The sequence below is a fragment of the Eucyclogobius newberryi genome, unplaced genomic scaffold (genome assembly GCF_026437365.1).
Source record: "Eucyclogobius newberryi isolate DKJ021-1_F unplaced genomic scaffold, fEucNew1.0.hap1 SCAF_17, whole genome shotgun sequence".
Classification (NCBI taxonomy): Eukaryota; Metazoa; Chordata; class Actinopteri; order Gobiiformes; family Gobiidae; genus Eucyclogobius; species Eucyclogobius newberryi.
Window position 1 is genome coordinate 20,744,017 of NW_027315801.1, and position 15,261 is coordinate 20,759,277.

Below are 15,261 nucleotides of genomic sequence, written 5' to 3' on the forward strand. Positions count from 1 at the left end.
CAGTCTAAAAGTGCACCGTGTAAGTAAGTTAACGCCACTTGCTCGTCTCCGTGAAGAGGAAGCAGCTTTGCCTGAAATGTTCCGCAGTATTGCATTAAACGTGTGTGTCTCCACGATGACAGGACGGAAGCCAAGTTACAGCTCAAATCTGTCGTTTTATTAGCAGTAGAAACACCTATAATCGAATCAATGCAAAGCCGATGCGTTTAATGCTGCACTGTGGAGCATTCCGGGCAATGACATCTCCATGGAGTCCAGCAGATGGCTCCGAGACGCACACTACACCTTTAACGGTGCAGTTTTTGAGCGGACAAACCCATGAAACAGACGGTCATATTGGGCACACTCTCGGGCTGAGACTCGAGCTTCGATGAGTCTTCTTCACACGCTGATGTTTGAGGTGGGATCTGCAGAGAACATGAGTTTACACGAGGAACAGCTCCGCGTGAATGTGTGTATTTATTTGCATATTCATGAAGCCAGGATGAGTGTGCTGTACTTATGCTAATGAGTGTCAGACAGATCTCCACACCGTCACCTGAGAGCACGTTAGTCACGTTCTATTGGACTGAAACCTCCTTTTTGTGTCGATGCTGATCAAGGCGTGGCACTTTTGTGGACAGTTTCTCTCTCAACATGGAAAACAACAAAAGAGTCCAATCTGCTCCGAAATATATGTAGATTTACACTATTTAGACTATTTTCTCCCATGAAGATCAGCCCTTAGTAGCACCTACACACCAAACCTCATGATATAGTACTTAAGATTTTGACCGGATGTAAAAACATCTGCTCGTCTCCATGGAGATGGTATTTGGCTTGCCTAGTTTGCATTTATTCAGTTACTTGAGTTTTTTCTGCTCACAAATACCTTGAAAAACATGCATCCTTACTGTGAGCAAGGACTTGTCTCCATGGAGATCATTCATTTAATTAATACTGCTGACTAATCCCCAGCACATACATAGTGCCTGACTTTGAAATATACATAATAAATACTTTTTATGTTCATGTTGCTTTTTCAGAACTTGAATACGCTTCACAAAATAATAAAAACACATTAAGTATCAAACGGTAAATCGCATGTCGTGCTTTTTATCTGATGTTGTTCAAATTACATTTATTTATGTATCTTGTACATGTTTCATCTGTAATGAAGTTAATTGTTTAACAGCAACACCAACAGCCAATGGAATTCAAACATGATTCTAATATTTAATTATTCTCTGAACTTGATGAAACACGGAAGAGAGCGTTGCAGTGACTGAGCACTAAATCTTACTTTCGATGATAAATGGAGTTGTATATTTAGGGACATTCATTGATGTATAAATTGCATTTGTTATCAATTTTGTCAATTTGCCATATATTTTTACATGACCATATTTACATTCATTTTCTAACACTTGTTCCCCCTTCGGTGACTGGAGCCTATCCCACTTTGGGCCTTAGGCGGGTTTCACCCTGGACAGTGGCCAACTCGTCGCAGGGCCAACATAAAGACATAGACATTACAGACAAGCATTCACTCTCACATTCATCCACTAGGGCCAATTTAGAGTTGCCAATTTTGCCAAACACATGCATGTCTTTGGACGGTGGGAGGAACCCGGAGAACCCGGAGAGAACACACAGTAACACGGGGAGAACATGCAGACTCCACCCAGAGAGATCATGTAATGTTGGCCTGGTCTGGGAATCGAACCCATGAGACATAATTCTCATATATTTATTTATTCTTATATATTCTTTTCAACCGTGACCAAGTAAAACTGTCTGTGCCACTCGAAATATTGTTCAGTTATCTCCAGTAGGAGGAACTTTGAGTTTGTACATTTGAATGTAAATATTGTTTTAAAAGGTTAAACTGGTTAGACTGGTTGTTGTTTGTGAACACATTTCATCAGGTTTAAAATAAAGAACTTCCCAACCCTTTGGATGGATAAGGAAAAGAAGCAATTCATGAAACAAAAAAATCAAGCTCAAGAGAATCGAGAAGAGAAAAAGTGCAAAACCGTGTCACAAAAGTCAATAGAACAAAAAGGAAATTACATCATGGATTAAATTGAACATGATAAAAAAGTTTGTCAATCAATCACAATCAAGGAATTAACAAGCAGAAATACAAAATCAATGTAAGTTTTCTTTAGAGTGGAAGGTAATTATGTAACAAATTCTGCAAATGAATTCAATATTTATTTCACTTTTAAAAGTTGAAATATTAAGAAGATCAATGCCAATAAATACAAATAGAATAAATCAAATGTTAAGAAAATATATAAAGTATGTCCAAAGACTGGATTATTCCATTAAAGGTGGAATGGACGATTTTTTTCAGCAAATTTTTTATCATATTTCCTCGCGGCGTGGATAAATCATTTGTCCTGCCACGTATCATCATAAAACGCACCTATCGCTCACCTGCAGCCGCGTGTGGTCCGTGCCCACGTTTACGCGTGCCTAGGCGCATGGATCTATCATAATATAGTTCCCTCAGTGTACGGGGCAAAATGAAGACGGAGAACGACTGTTCGAGCTGACGCAAAAGTGGACAGAAATCTACGGGAGACGAGCGATGCGATGCGCTCTGTTGCGCTAATAAACAAACGCACGTGTGTGTTGTATCAGTCCACACGGGGAGTGCGCATGCGCACTTCCACCTGCGTTCTCAAATCGCCGAAAAATCGTCCATTGCGCCTTTAATAAAAGACAAAAAGTAAAATGTTTCTGGTAAAAAGTGGATCTATCAGCCTGTTCACAGCACAAGGAGAATCATGGGAAATGCTTTTCAGATTCTAATGTGATGATGTCATACATTTCACTAACACCGTTTAGCAATGAAACAACTACAAGGCACATTTTGAAATCTTTAATCTGTATGAAATATGACTGGCCTAAAGAATGTTGTGATTCTTCTTCTTCTGGACTGTTCGCTCCTTCAGACACGTATCGGGAAAGACATTAAACAGCCACAGCTCTGACCGTGACGACAGACGACTGGCCGACACATTGAAGGAAAGAATATAGCGGGCAGTGTTATGCCTTTTCACAAACTCAAAGCACGGACTCCATAAGGTCAAGGTTCAACCGCTTCAGCTTCACGGGGCAAACTCGGGCGGTTTCCTTCAACGGATTCAATAGAACTTTATTCAGGCTGCAGGGCTCGTGGCAGCGCCGAGCAACAGTCTTGGTCCTTTACCATCAAACATCTATAGCAACGATGTGCCACCGGCTCTGACAAAGGCCAAGATTGTCACGTGTGCAGAAAACGCCCGCCGTCCCAGTTAAATGCTGCAGTGGAAAGCCATCATTAAACTGTTAATAATTATCTAATTAATCAAATCTGTGGGATAAAAAACCTTTAAGGATATTTTAGATAATAAATGATCATGGTTAAAACATGTAAACAGTGTGTGTGAAGAGTTGTCGCCGTGATCAAGAGACTACACAAGCTGTGACATCATCAAACCTCGACTATTGTCCATATGGTTCAATGAGAAAATTGAACTCACGCTACTAAACATGTTTCTGACAATAAATGTATGTATAAATTACAGAAGAATTGCTAACATTTAACAATAATAGAAGCTGATTTGAAGTTTTGCTGTCACTAATGGGGGTGGGAATAATTAAACACTCAAATGCAGGACGACACAAGAGTGCTGAAACATGCATGAAGCAATCAAAATAAAACCTGATTAATAATAGTAAAATAATGATGAGGAAGAATCGTTGAAACGTGGTTAAAACTGTGGAAAGGTTGTTTTATATATACGTGCACTTTGAAATAAATAAGAGCCACAAGTTATTTCAGAACTCACGCAGTATTAAAGCCAAGTGAAGTCTTTTACCCTCCAAAGTTCCAAACTCCAAACTGGGTCGCTCCAAGTGCCAAACAAACAGAGTCCCAGTGCCGCCTGTGGTTCATTGAAGGCTTCACATCTAAAACATCGCACGCTCCCAAACTGCTTTAGTGGGACATGTTGAAACTCTCTTCCCGAAGGTGCTTTAGAACTAAAAGGGAATTTCTCTCTGTGAATTAAAAATAAATTCAGGCCCAAAGCAGCTCCAGATGGCTTTAAACCTTACTTCATTCATTTTCTTCTGCCAAATGTCCTAACAGAAAATCCATGCTCTTGTTTACGGGAGCTCCGGCTCAGCCCACGCCCAAATTAATTTAGACTTAATGGATTCTGTCTCGCTATTTTTAACCCAGCAGAGGTTGGGAACGCTTCTTCCACTTGGAGAGGTTACGTAACTGTGCAGCGACAGAGAAAGTGCCCGAGCCAGAGTGAGACGTTTCACCATGTGTCTGTGGACATTTAGAGACGTTTCACCTGTACATGTGTCTGTGGACATTTAGAGATGTTTCTAGATGGACTGTTACAAAATATTTCGGAGGGTTTTTATAGCAAATATGTGGTAAGAAACTATTTAAGAAGTGTGTAGTGTATTGTACGAATGAAAATACAATTTGAATACCTTATAAAACATTGTGCTGTTTATGTAGCAAGTAATAAAAACACAATTGATCTTTTTCTAATGCTTGAAAATCCTCAAAATGGCGCTCACCAGGACCTATGGATAGTCTCTTATGGGGTGCAACTTTTATTTATATTGATTTTCTGTACATTGGTCTTAATGCTTTGCACAACCCTTTTTAGTTCAACATAAAAATACTTTGTCTTAGTTTAGTTTGTCTAATGGTCCTAAGCACCTCCATTATTTACAAAACTACTGTCCTTATTTAGATGCAGGAGTGATGCAGGAGTGATGCAGGAGGGATTTAGGAGTAATGAAGGAGTGATACAGGAGTGATGCAGGAGTGATACAGTGATGATGCAGGAGGGATGCAGGAGTGATACAGGAGTGATACAGGGATGATGCAGAAGTGATGCAGGGATGCTGCAGGGGTGATGCAGGAGTGATACATGAGTGATGCAGGAGTGATACAGTGATGATGCAGGAGGGATGCAGGAGTGATACAGGAGTGATACAGGGATGATGCAGAAGTGATGCAGGGATGCTGCAGGGGTGATGCAGGAGTGATACATGAGTGATGCAGGAGTGATACAGGAGTGATGCAGGAGTGATGCAGGGGTGATGCAGAAGTGATGCAGGAGTGATACAGGAGTGATGTAGGAGTGATACAGGAGTGATGCAGTGATGATGCAGGAGGGATGCAGGAGTAATGCAGGAGTGATGCAATGATGATGCAGGAGTGATGCAGGGGTGATGGAGGAGTGATGCAGTGGTGATGCAGGAGTGATACAAGAGTGATGCAGGAGTGATACAGGAGTGATGGAGGAGTGATGAAGGAGTGATGCAGGGGTGATGCAGTGATGATGCTGGAGGGATGCAGGAGTGATACAGGGATGATGCAGGGGTGATGCAGTGATGATGCAGGAGTGATGCAGGAGTGATGAAGGAGTGATACAAGAATGATGCAGGAGTGATACAGGAGTGATGCAGGGGTGATGCAGTGATGATACAGGAGTGATGAAGGAGTGATACAAGAGTGATGCAGGAGTGATACAGGAGTGATGAAGGAGTGATACAGGAGTGATGCAGGGGTGATGCAGTGATGATACAGGAGTGATGCAGGAGTGATACAGGGATGATGCAGGGGTGATGCAGTGATGATGCAGGAGGGATGCAGGAGTGATGCAGGAGTGATACAAGAGTGATGCAGGAGTGATAAAGGGATGCTGCAGGGGTGATGCAGGAGTGATACAGGAGTGATGCAGGAGTGATACAGGAGTGATGCAGGAGTGATGCAGGGGTGATGCAGGAGTGATGCAGGGGTGATGCAGGAGTGATGCAGTGATGATGCAGGAGTGATACAGGAGTGATGCAGGAGTGATGCAGGAGTGATGCAGGGGTGATGCAGGAGTGATGCAGGAGTGATGCAGGAGTGATACAGGAGTGATGCAGTGATGATGCAGGAGGGATGCAGGAGTAATGCAGGAGTGATGCAATGATGATGCAGGAGTGATGAAGGAGTGATACAGGAGTGATGCAGGAGTGATGCAATGATGATGCAGGGGTGATGCAGTGATGATGCAGGAGTGATGCAGGAGTGATACAAGAGTGATGCAGGAGTGATACAGGAGTGATGCAGGAGTGATGCAGGGCTGATGCAGAAGTGATGCAGTGATGATGCAGGAGTGATGCAGGAGTGATACATGAGTGATGCAGGAGTGATACAGGGGTGATGCAGAAGTGATGCAGTGATGATGCAGGAGTGATACAGGAGTGATGTAGGAGTGATACAGGAGTGATGCAGTGATGATGCAGGAGGGATGCAGGAGTAATGCAGGAGTGATGCAATGATGATGCAGGAGTGATGCAGGGGTGATGGAGGAGTGATGCAGTGGTGATGCAGGAGTGATACAAGAGTGATGCAGGAGTGATACAGGAGTGATGGAGGAGTGATGAAGGAGTGATACAGGAGTGATGCAGGGGTGATGCAGTGATGATGCTGGAGGGATGCAGGAGTGATACAGGGATGATGCAGGGGTGATGCAGTGATGATGCTGGAGGGATGCAGGAGTGATACAGGGATGATGCAGGGGTGATGCAGTGATGATGCAGGAGTGATGCAGAAGTGATGAAGGAGTGATACAAGAATGATGCAGGAGTGATACAGGAGTGATGCAGGGGTGATGCAGTGATGATACAGGAGTGATGAAGGAGTGATACAAGAGTGATGCAGGAGTGATACAGGAGTGATGAAGGAGTGATACAGGAGTGATGCAGGGGTGATGCAGTGATGATACAGGAGTGATGCAGGAGTGATACAGGGATGATGCAGGGGTGATGCAGTGATGATGCAGGAGGGATGCAGGAGTGATGCAGGAGTGATACAAGAGTGATGCAGGAGTGATACAGGGATGCTGCAGGGGTGATGCAGGAGTGATACAGGAGTGATGCAGGAGTGATACAGGAGTGATGCAGGAGTGATGCAGGGGTGATGCAGGAGTGATGCAGGGGTGATGCAGGAGTGATGCAGTGATGATGCAGGAGTGATACAGGAGTGATGCAGGAGTGATGCAGGAGTGATGCAGGGGTGATGCAGGAGTGATGCAGGAGTGATGCAGGAGTGATACAGGAGTGATGCAGTGATGATGCAGGAGGGATGCAGGAGTAATGCAGGAGTGATGCAATGATGATGCAGGAGTGATGAAGGAGTGATACAGGAGTGATGCAGGAGTGATGCAATGATGATGCAGGGGTGATGCAGTGATGATGCAGGAGTGATGCAGGAGTGATACAAGAGTGATGCAGGAGTGATACAGGAGTGATGCAGGAGTGATGCAGGGCTGATGCAGAAGTGATGCAGTGATGATGCAGGAGTGATGCAGGAGTGATACATGAGTGATGCAGGAGTGATACAGGAGTGATGCAGGAGTGATGCAGGGGTGATGCAGAAGTGATGCAGTGATGATGCAGGAGTGATACAGGAGTGATGTAGGAGTGATACAGGAGTGATGCAGTGATGATGCAGGAGGGATGCAGGAGTAATGCAGGAGTGATGCAATGATGATGCAGGAGTGATGCAGGGGTGATGGAGGAGTGATGCAGTGGTGATGCAGGAGTGATACAAGAGTGATGCAGGAGTGATACAGGAGTGATGAAGGAGTGATACAGGAGTGATGCAGGGGTGATGCAGTGATGATGCTGGAGGGATGCAGGAGTGATACAGAGATGATGCAGGGGTGATGCAGTGATGATGCAGGAGTGATGAAGGAGTGATACAAGAGTGATGCAGGAGTGATACAGGAGTGATGAAGGAGTGATACAGGAGTGATGCAGGGGTGATGCAGTGATGATACAGGAGTGATGCAGGAGTGATGAAGGAGTGATACAAGAGTGATGCAGGAGTGATACAGGAGTGATGAAGGAGTGATACAGGAGTGATGCAGGGGTGATGCAGTGATGATACAGGAGTGATGCAGGAGTGATACAGGGATGATGCAGGGGTGATGCAGTGATGATGCAGGAGGGATGCAGGAGTGATGCAGGAGTGATACAAGAGTGATGCAGGAGTGATACAGGGATGCTGCAGGGGTGATGCAGGAGTGATACAGGAGTGATGCAGGAGTGATGCAGGGGTGATGCAGGAGTGATGCAGGGGTGATGCAGGAGTGATGCAGTGATGATGCAGGAGTGATACAGGAGTGATGCAGGAGTGATGCAGGAGTGATGCAGGGGTGATGCAGGAGTGATGCAGGGGTGATGCAGGAGTGATGCAGTGATGATGCAGGAGTGATACAGGAGTGATGCAGGAGTGATACAGGAGTGATGCAGTGATGATGCAGGAGGGATGCAGGAGTAATGCAGGAGTGATGCAATGATGATGCAGGAGTGATGAAGGAGTGATACAGGAGTGATGCAGGAGTGATGCAGGGGTGATGCAGGAGTGATACAGGAGTGATGCAGTGATGATGCAGGAGGGATGCAGGAGTAATGCAGGAGTGATGCAATGATGATGCAGGAGTGATACAGGAGTGATACAGGAGTGATGCAGGAGTGATACAGGAGTGATGCAGGAGTGATGCAGGAGTGATGCAGGGGTGATGCAGGAGTGATACAGGAGTGATGCAGTGATGATGCAGGAGGGATGCAGGAGTAATGCAGGAGTGATGCAATGATGATGCAGGAGTGATGCAGGGGTGATGGAGGAGTGATGCAGTGGTGATGCAGGAGTGATGCAGTGGTGATGCAGGAGTGATGCAGGAGTGATGAAGGAGTGATACAAGAGTGATGCAGGAGTGATGAAGGAGTGATACAGGAGTGATGCAGGAGAGATGAAGGAGTGATACAAGAGTGATGCAGGAGTGATACAGGAGTGATGAAGGAGTGATGCAGGAGTGATGCAGGGGTGATGCAGTGGTGATGCAGGAGTGATACAGGAGTGATACAGGAGTGATGAAGGAGTGATACAGGAGTGATACAGGAGTGATGCAGTGGTGATGCAGGAGTGATGCAGAGGTGATGCAGGAGTGATGCAGGAGTGATGCAGGAGTGATGCAGGAGTGATGCAGGAGTGATGCAGGAGTGATGCGACTGCAGAAAGAGCTGATTGAATGGTCCAAATGCTCCACGTTTGAGCGCTCCGGGCCGGGGTCAGAGAAGAGTTTGAACATGAATATTTAAAGACGTCCTCCGCGGTGGATCCTGTTTCCTTTGGCGGAGCTGTCAGTCAGGAGCGAAGCGAGGAGGAACAGACGAGAGCAGGAGGAGGGAGCATAAACCAGACAAGGATCCATCAATGTCCGACGCTCAGTGAGTTACGGTACTTTCACCACATGCGCCTAATGTGAGGAAGAGTCCTTTGAGTTCTGGTCACTAGTTAATCTAAGACGGGGGGTGTGTTCACAATACACTTTTGAGTCCAGTTCAAACTCTGGAAAGGTCGGTCTTGGTCCCACTGGTCAGCACTCTGCCCGGGTGGAAAGTTCAGCGTCTAAACAAACTCGGGACAAATGACACAAGAACACAGGAGCAGGTCAAAGTCTGGTTTCATTATCAATGCTGACACTGACCCTCAAATCATGTTCATCATGTAGGAAATAAAGAAATGAATACAAGTGAAAATGACAGAAGCAGCACTTTCTGAAAGAGAGACATTGCTTTGTCACACCTCACAGATGATAATTATTGTGTAAAGGACTTGTGTAAATCAGACTGTGGTCCGTGATTACAGTATGTTTCTAGGCAACCGTTGCATCATCATTTCCAATAAGAAAGTTAAAAAATATATATATTTTTTTATAATTAATTTTTTTTGGCCCGTGGATGAGAGACGGAAGGACACTGAGCAAATGGTGGGAGCTGGAATAGAACACACAACGCTGTGGCTGCACATGGAGCCTGGCATATGTGCTATCCACTCAGCCAAGATACACTACTATGATTTTGTGAAATTAATATTTGAAACGTTCATGGGCACTTTTAAAGTCCTACATTGTCCTAAAAGAAAGAACACTGAACTACGACCTCCAACTGAGGTGGTCCTGACCAAGCCTCGCACAAAGATCTGGAGATGGGCCCCCGGGTGCTGCAGCGACCACTGCTCCCACTGTCCCAGTGTCATGGAAGGATGGGTCAAATGCAGAGGTCAAATGTCTGGTACAATAAAGTTTACCTTAACTTAAGTTAACTTAACCTAACTCTTTTTGAATACACACAATAACATTTGTATATTAAAAGAACTGCATACATAAGATTATAAGAACTAGTAACAAGTATAATGCACAATAAAAGTATATTTCTATTTTGAATTAGTCAGTGTTATAATTAGTTAGTTTTATAAAACAGATTCATCCATCCACATTTTTCTATGACTGTAATTTACAGGAAGTAGATGGTGCCCAAAGCAAGATCTGTGGTGAGTCTTATGTTCACTCACAATGTGATTAAGAGAGAGGAAGAGGAGCGAGTCCACAGACAAGGAGAACATGCTCACTCAGAAGATTATGAGTATAACCTTAATATTTTAAAATTAAATTGCAATATAAGTATCATAAACAAGCCTTTGGCCTTCCATGCAGAGCACTCCAAATCTCACCGGACATTTAACTGGGACAGATTCTAATTGAGGTTCTTGGCTTGTCTTAAACGGCCTCTTTGTTCTGTGTGGTCGGTTATGAATTATGTAATGTCGTTTGTGAAGCAGACATATCGTTTACAGTGAGAGAGACAGAGGAAGGGGGGCTCTGAGGGGGGAACGGACAGGCGACCAGAGACAGTTTCAGACACGGGACCAGGACGTGAAACAAGGCACCTGACGAATCGGGAGCGTTGTAACGGATGGAGAATACGGATGGATACAATGTTTTATGTAGTTTTGATATATTAGTAGATTAAATTTTGAAGTTTATTACCAGTCCAAGAAAGGGCCAACAGATGTTACAACAACAACAACAACAACAACAACAACAACAACAAAATCTGCTTTCATCATGAAGAGTTACTACGGATCAAAAATGTAGATGCAATTTTTGATTTTGTTTTCAAGTTATATATGTAATGTCATGTCCTGATATGAGAGACTGCAAATATTTTACGTTTCACTTTTATGGGACATTTTATTCAAGACAAATACCATTTTCGGCTGAAGACGTGGAATAATCACAGGGGAACAGCATCCATCATAGTTTGAGGTAAATGTATCTGATTTTATCACAGTTCGTCGACGTTTGTGGAAAACAGGAAGCTGATGTATCGATAATTTAAAAGTACATTTTGAAACACTGGAAAGATTGTTTTTGTCATTGTGTTTGACAGAGTTTTGTGTTTTTTGTGGTTTTTTTTTACAAATTCTTATAGTTTTTAAGTAATTGTTGGCTATAGTTGAAGTTAAGTTAACTCTTACATTTGAGGTAAAGTTTAGCTTAAGGTTCCTTAATAAACTATTAATAACGCATTAATAAGCACTTGTTATTTGGTTATAAGGGTTTATCACTGTTTAAAGAGCAGCTTATTAATGCTCTTACAAACACTCTGTATGTTCTTTATCAACACACATGTTTTTAAGTGTCTTATTAACATTTATAAGGTAGTATAAGTAATCTATAAATGCTAGTAATTGTCTAGAAGTACGGACAAACAAATAATTATAGCTTATTAATGCATTATAAATAGTTTACAGAGAAACCTTATTTTAAAGCATTATCAAGATGTGTGAATAACATGATACATTAATGGTTGTGTAACAGCATCATGTTTATGAAATCATCATTATTGTCTTTGAAGTATATTTCTTCACATCCATATAGTGAATATGTTGCGATTTGTAAAGGTATTATAATTCAAAACGTTGTGTTCCTCTTTTGGCTTCAGAAACAGTGATGTCCCGACAGCGACTGCCTCTGATTGGTTCATCTGGAGGCAAGACAAATAAAACTAAAGGTATAATTTTATATATCTGTATTTTGTATTCTAGATTTGATGAATTTACCAGTGACACTGCAAAATTTTACAATTTATTACTTTTATTGGCTAATACTATTTCAGCAAGATAATTTAAAACAACTTAATCTCTGTATAAATAAAGGTCCAGTATTTTATTTTGAATTTAAATCAATGTATTAAAAATCAATCATTTGATTTTTAAATCACTGCCTAAATTACTACGTTTTGATACCACCATCCCACTCAATTTCGGAACTATGTATCTATGAACACAGTATGGATAACTTTGGAACATACTTCTGGCAGCCGGGAAAAGGCCATCACAAAGAAATGGATTACACAAACTGCACAGACGATTAAAGACTGGACCAACACCATAACTGACATACGGAAAATGGAAAATAATCATATACGGAAATGGACAAATTTGCCAGAAACTGGACTAAATGAGACTTTTATTTTGGACCGTGTGTGCTTTTACCTTTCTGTTCTTTGGATGCTTTATTTTCTTCTTATTTTCATTCTTACTGTCTGTGTTTAAAAAACTAAAACACTTTTTTTAATTGGATTTTCTTTTCTTTTTGTAATTAATAATATTCTGTGGAGAAAATGAATTGAATTTCTACAAAGTGCTGTATACACCACCTCTAATATCTCTCCCTTCCTTCCAGCCAAGCCTGCAGCCCTCTCAGCACAGCGCCCCCCACAGGCCAGAGCCCACAGGCGCACTAAGCCGCAGACGTCAGTGCTGGTGTGTGATTCCAATATGGCCCCATGGGGAGGCCTGGAGCTGTCAGAGTCCTCTTTCACCTCCTTGTCATCGCCGCGACCCCCCAGCGCACCTCCCCCTCCTCCCCCAGTCCCTCAGACCTCACCTGCCTCACCCTTGACAACCAGGAAACAGAACAACTCTACCTCCACCATCAACACCGACATGTCCAGCCCCTCTCCAGTGTACGCTGCACAGGACGCAGGTGGGGCTGTCTCAAATAAGATAAGATAAGATAAGATATTCCTTTATTGTCCCACATGGGGAAATTTCATTGGTGCAACGCAGGTAGATACAGAGGTAGATACAGAAGAACAGATCACTTATAGGAAGTCTGAAAAACACTTTCAGTAGAAGATCTCCTATAAATAAATAAAAACTCCCATAGACAAATAAATAAATAAATAAATACATAAATACCATTGCATGTGATCACGACAGTAATTGCACATGAATATGTGTCACGACAGCACATGATTTATCAAAGCTTTTTCAATATATATTTCAAAGATTTATAACATGAATTATTTTTTTATGGCCGTGGCTGCAGAGCCGCGGCCATAATGGGTCAAATGGCCCAGCAGTTTCAGGAACCGCGGCACTGCCATATAGCCTCATGGCTAACCCTAACCTTAACCCTAACCCTAACCCTAATCTAACCCTAACCCTAACCCATGGCTAACCCTAACCCTAACCTTAACCCTAACCCTAACCATAACCCTAACCCTAACCTTAACCCTAACCCTAACCCTAACCTTAACCCTAACCCTAACCCTAACCCTAACCTTAACCCTAACCTTAACCCTAACCCTAACCCTAACCCATGGCTAACCCTAACCTTAACCCTAACCCTAACCTTAACCCTAACCCTAACCTTAACCCTAACCCTAACCCTAACCCTAACCCTAACCTTAACCTTAACCTTAACCTTAACCTTAACCTCAACCCTAACCTTAATCCTAACCCTAAACCTTAACCCTAACCTTAACCCGGTGCGGTCTAAAACTGCTGCGCCAAATAGCGCAGCAGTTTCAGACGCGTGCTGCGGCTCTGTAGACACTCCCATTTTTTATAGCTATTTGAATAGCACAATCCAAATTCCCTTACAAACGTTCACCTGATCCCCAACTGCTCATTTTGTATACATATTCCTACAAAAACATATCTCCCCAGAGGATTTTCCAAACACCTGACTATTTAAACTTTCCCTCTTCGTGAAACCCCTCCCCCCCTGCAGGTGGCGCCGTTCGCAGTTTCCGTTCGAAGCGCCGTCCATTGCCCCAGCGCCGTGTCATCCGCCCTCCACGTTTGCCGCCGCTGCGTCAGGTCACGAACTTGAGCTTCTCCAGGAGTTTCACCTTCTCGTTCTTCGAGCTGCCGCTGTACCAGTCGCCGCTCTGCAGAGCCGAGAGAACCAAGAACCTGCTGCTGCTCATCAAACAAGTGCACGTCTGACAAAAGCATTCACCATGGCCACAAACTCTAGAGCTGATAAAGACTCTGGGATCGTTACCAGTGCGCTAATGTTCAAGCATGTATCTTCTGACATGACGCACTTTCTATGATGCCGGTTTATGACTTGAGTGTTTCTCTTTTATTGATTTGAGTGAACTAACCGAGGAAAACATCTTCACTTTTAAATTACCATTTGACTAGTTTTATTTATTTTCCTCTGTCAACACTGACACTAAATAAATATAAATGACCTGCCCTGGAAGAGTTGTCGAATGAAATCAAGATGAAGAGGTCACCAAAAGCAGCGTCACCACAAACACAAGGATTTAGCAAGAAAAATACTAAAATTGTAGAAAATCTGTTTAAATTGTTTGCTTAATCAAATGATTATTTTTTTCTTCCCCACATTGTTATCAAGCCCACAGTCATGATTCAAGAAAATTAAGTGTTCACATACTTATTAAACAATTACTAAGTAAAACTGAAGAATCACAAAAATGTAAATATTCATGCTGAGCAAATCTAAAATCAGATCATTAGAAGTAAATATTTCATCATTTTATCCAAGTTAATGTTGTTCTCATTGTTGTTTATATTATCCATTTTATGAAAAATAGCAAGGCCTATCAAACTTTCATAAGTCATGATCCCTGTCATAATGATGTCCTTTTACTTCTCTATTGTTAAATAAAGTGACAATAAACCACATTAGAACAATGACGCCCTCAAAGATACTAAAGATGTCGAGGAAAGACAAAAATAGATCTTATATGACAATAAACTAAATTATAAAATAACATTTGTTGTAGTTTAATATTAAAGGTGCACCATGTAACTTTTCTGGTGAGGGATTTTGCATTTGCTTGTTTCCATGGAGACATTGTTACTTTGCTTGGAACGTCAGTATCATGACATTAAATAAGTTCATCTCGAAGTTATCTGATTACGGCTGTTTTTATTGCGCATGTAATTTAATTAACAGCGTGCACGCCTCCCCGCAGATCTGACTTGTGACTTGGCCTGGGGGTGTCACCAGCTTGTCTCCATGAAGATACATACATTAAATGCCGTTTTATGTAACATTCTAGGCAAAGCAATAACACGGAGACAAGCAGGTG

The 15,261-nt window shown here is 42.7% G+C and overlaps 1 protein-coding gene across 1 annotated transcript; it reads left to right on the plus strand.

The window, feature by feature from the left end:
- The first annotated feature begins 11,841 nt into the window (after positions 1–11,841).
- Positions 11,842–14,200, plus strand: LOC140362431 (uncharacterized). The gene is made up of 3 exons (XM_072448538.1): positions 11,842–11,916; positions 12,591–12,893; positions 13,926–14,200. The coding sequence occupies exons 1-3, from the start codon at positions 11,856–11,858 to the stop codon at positions 14,141–14,143; spliced, it is 582 nt and encodes a 193-aa protein (XP_072304639.1). The 5' UTR covers positions 11,842–11,855; the 3' UTR covers positions 14,144–14,200.
- The last annotated feature ends 1,061 nt before the right edge of the window (positions 14,201–15,261 follow it).

Bases quoted from the DNA above. Each gene is read 5' to 3' on its own strand.
- LOC140362431 (XM_072448538.1), top strand. From the start codon at position 11,856: ATGTCCCGACAGCGACTGCCTCTGATTGGTTCATCTGGAGGCAAGACA. The intron at 11,917-12,590 runs GTATAATTTTAT...CCTTCCTTCCAG, and splicing joins CAAGACAAATAAAACTAAAG to CCAAGCCTGCAGCCCTCTCA. The intron at 12,894-13,925 runs GTGGGGCTGTCT...CCCCCCCTGCAG, and splicing joins GTACGCTGCACAGGACGCAG to GTGGCGCCGTTCGCAGTTTC.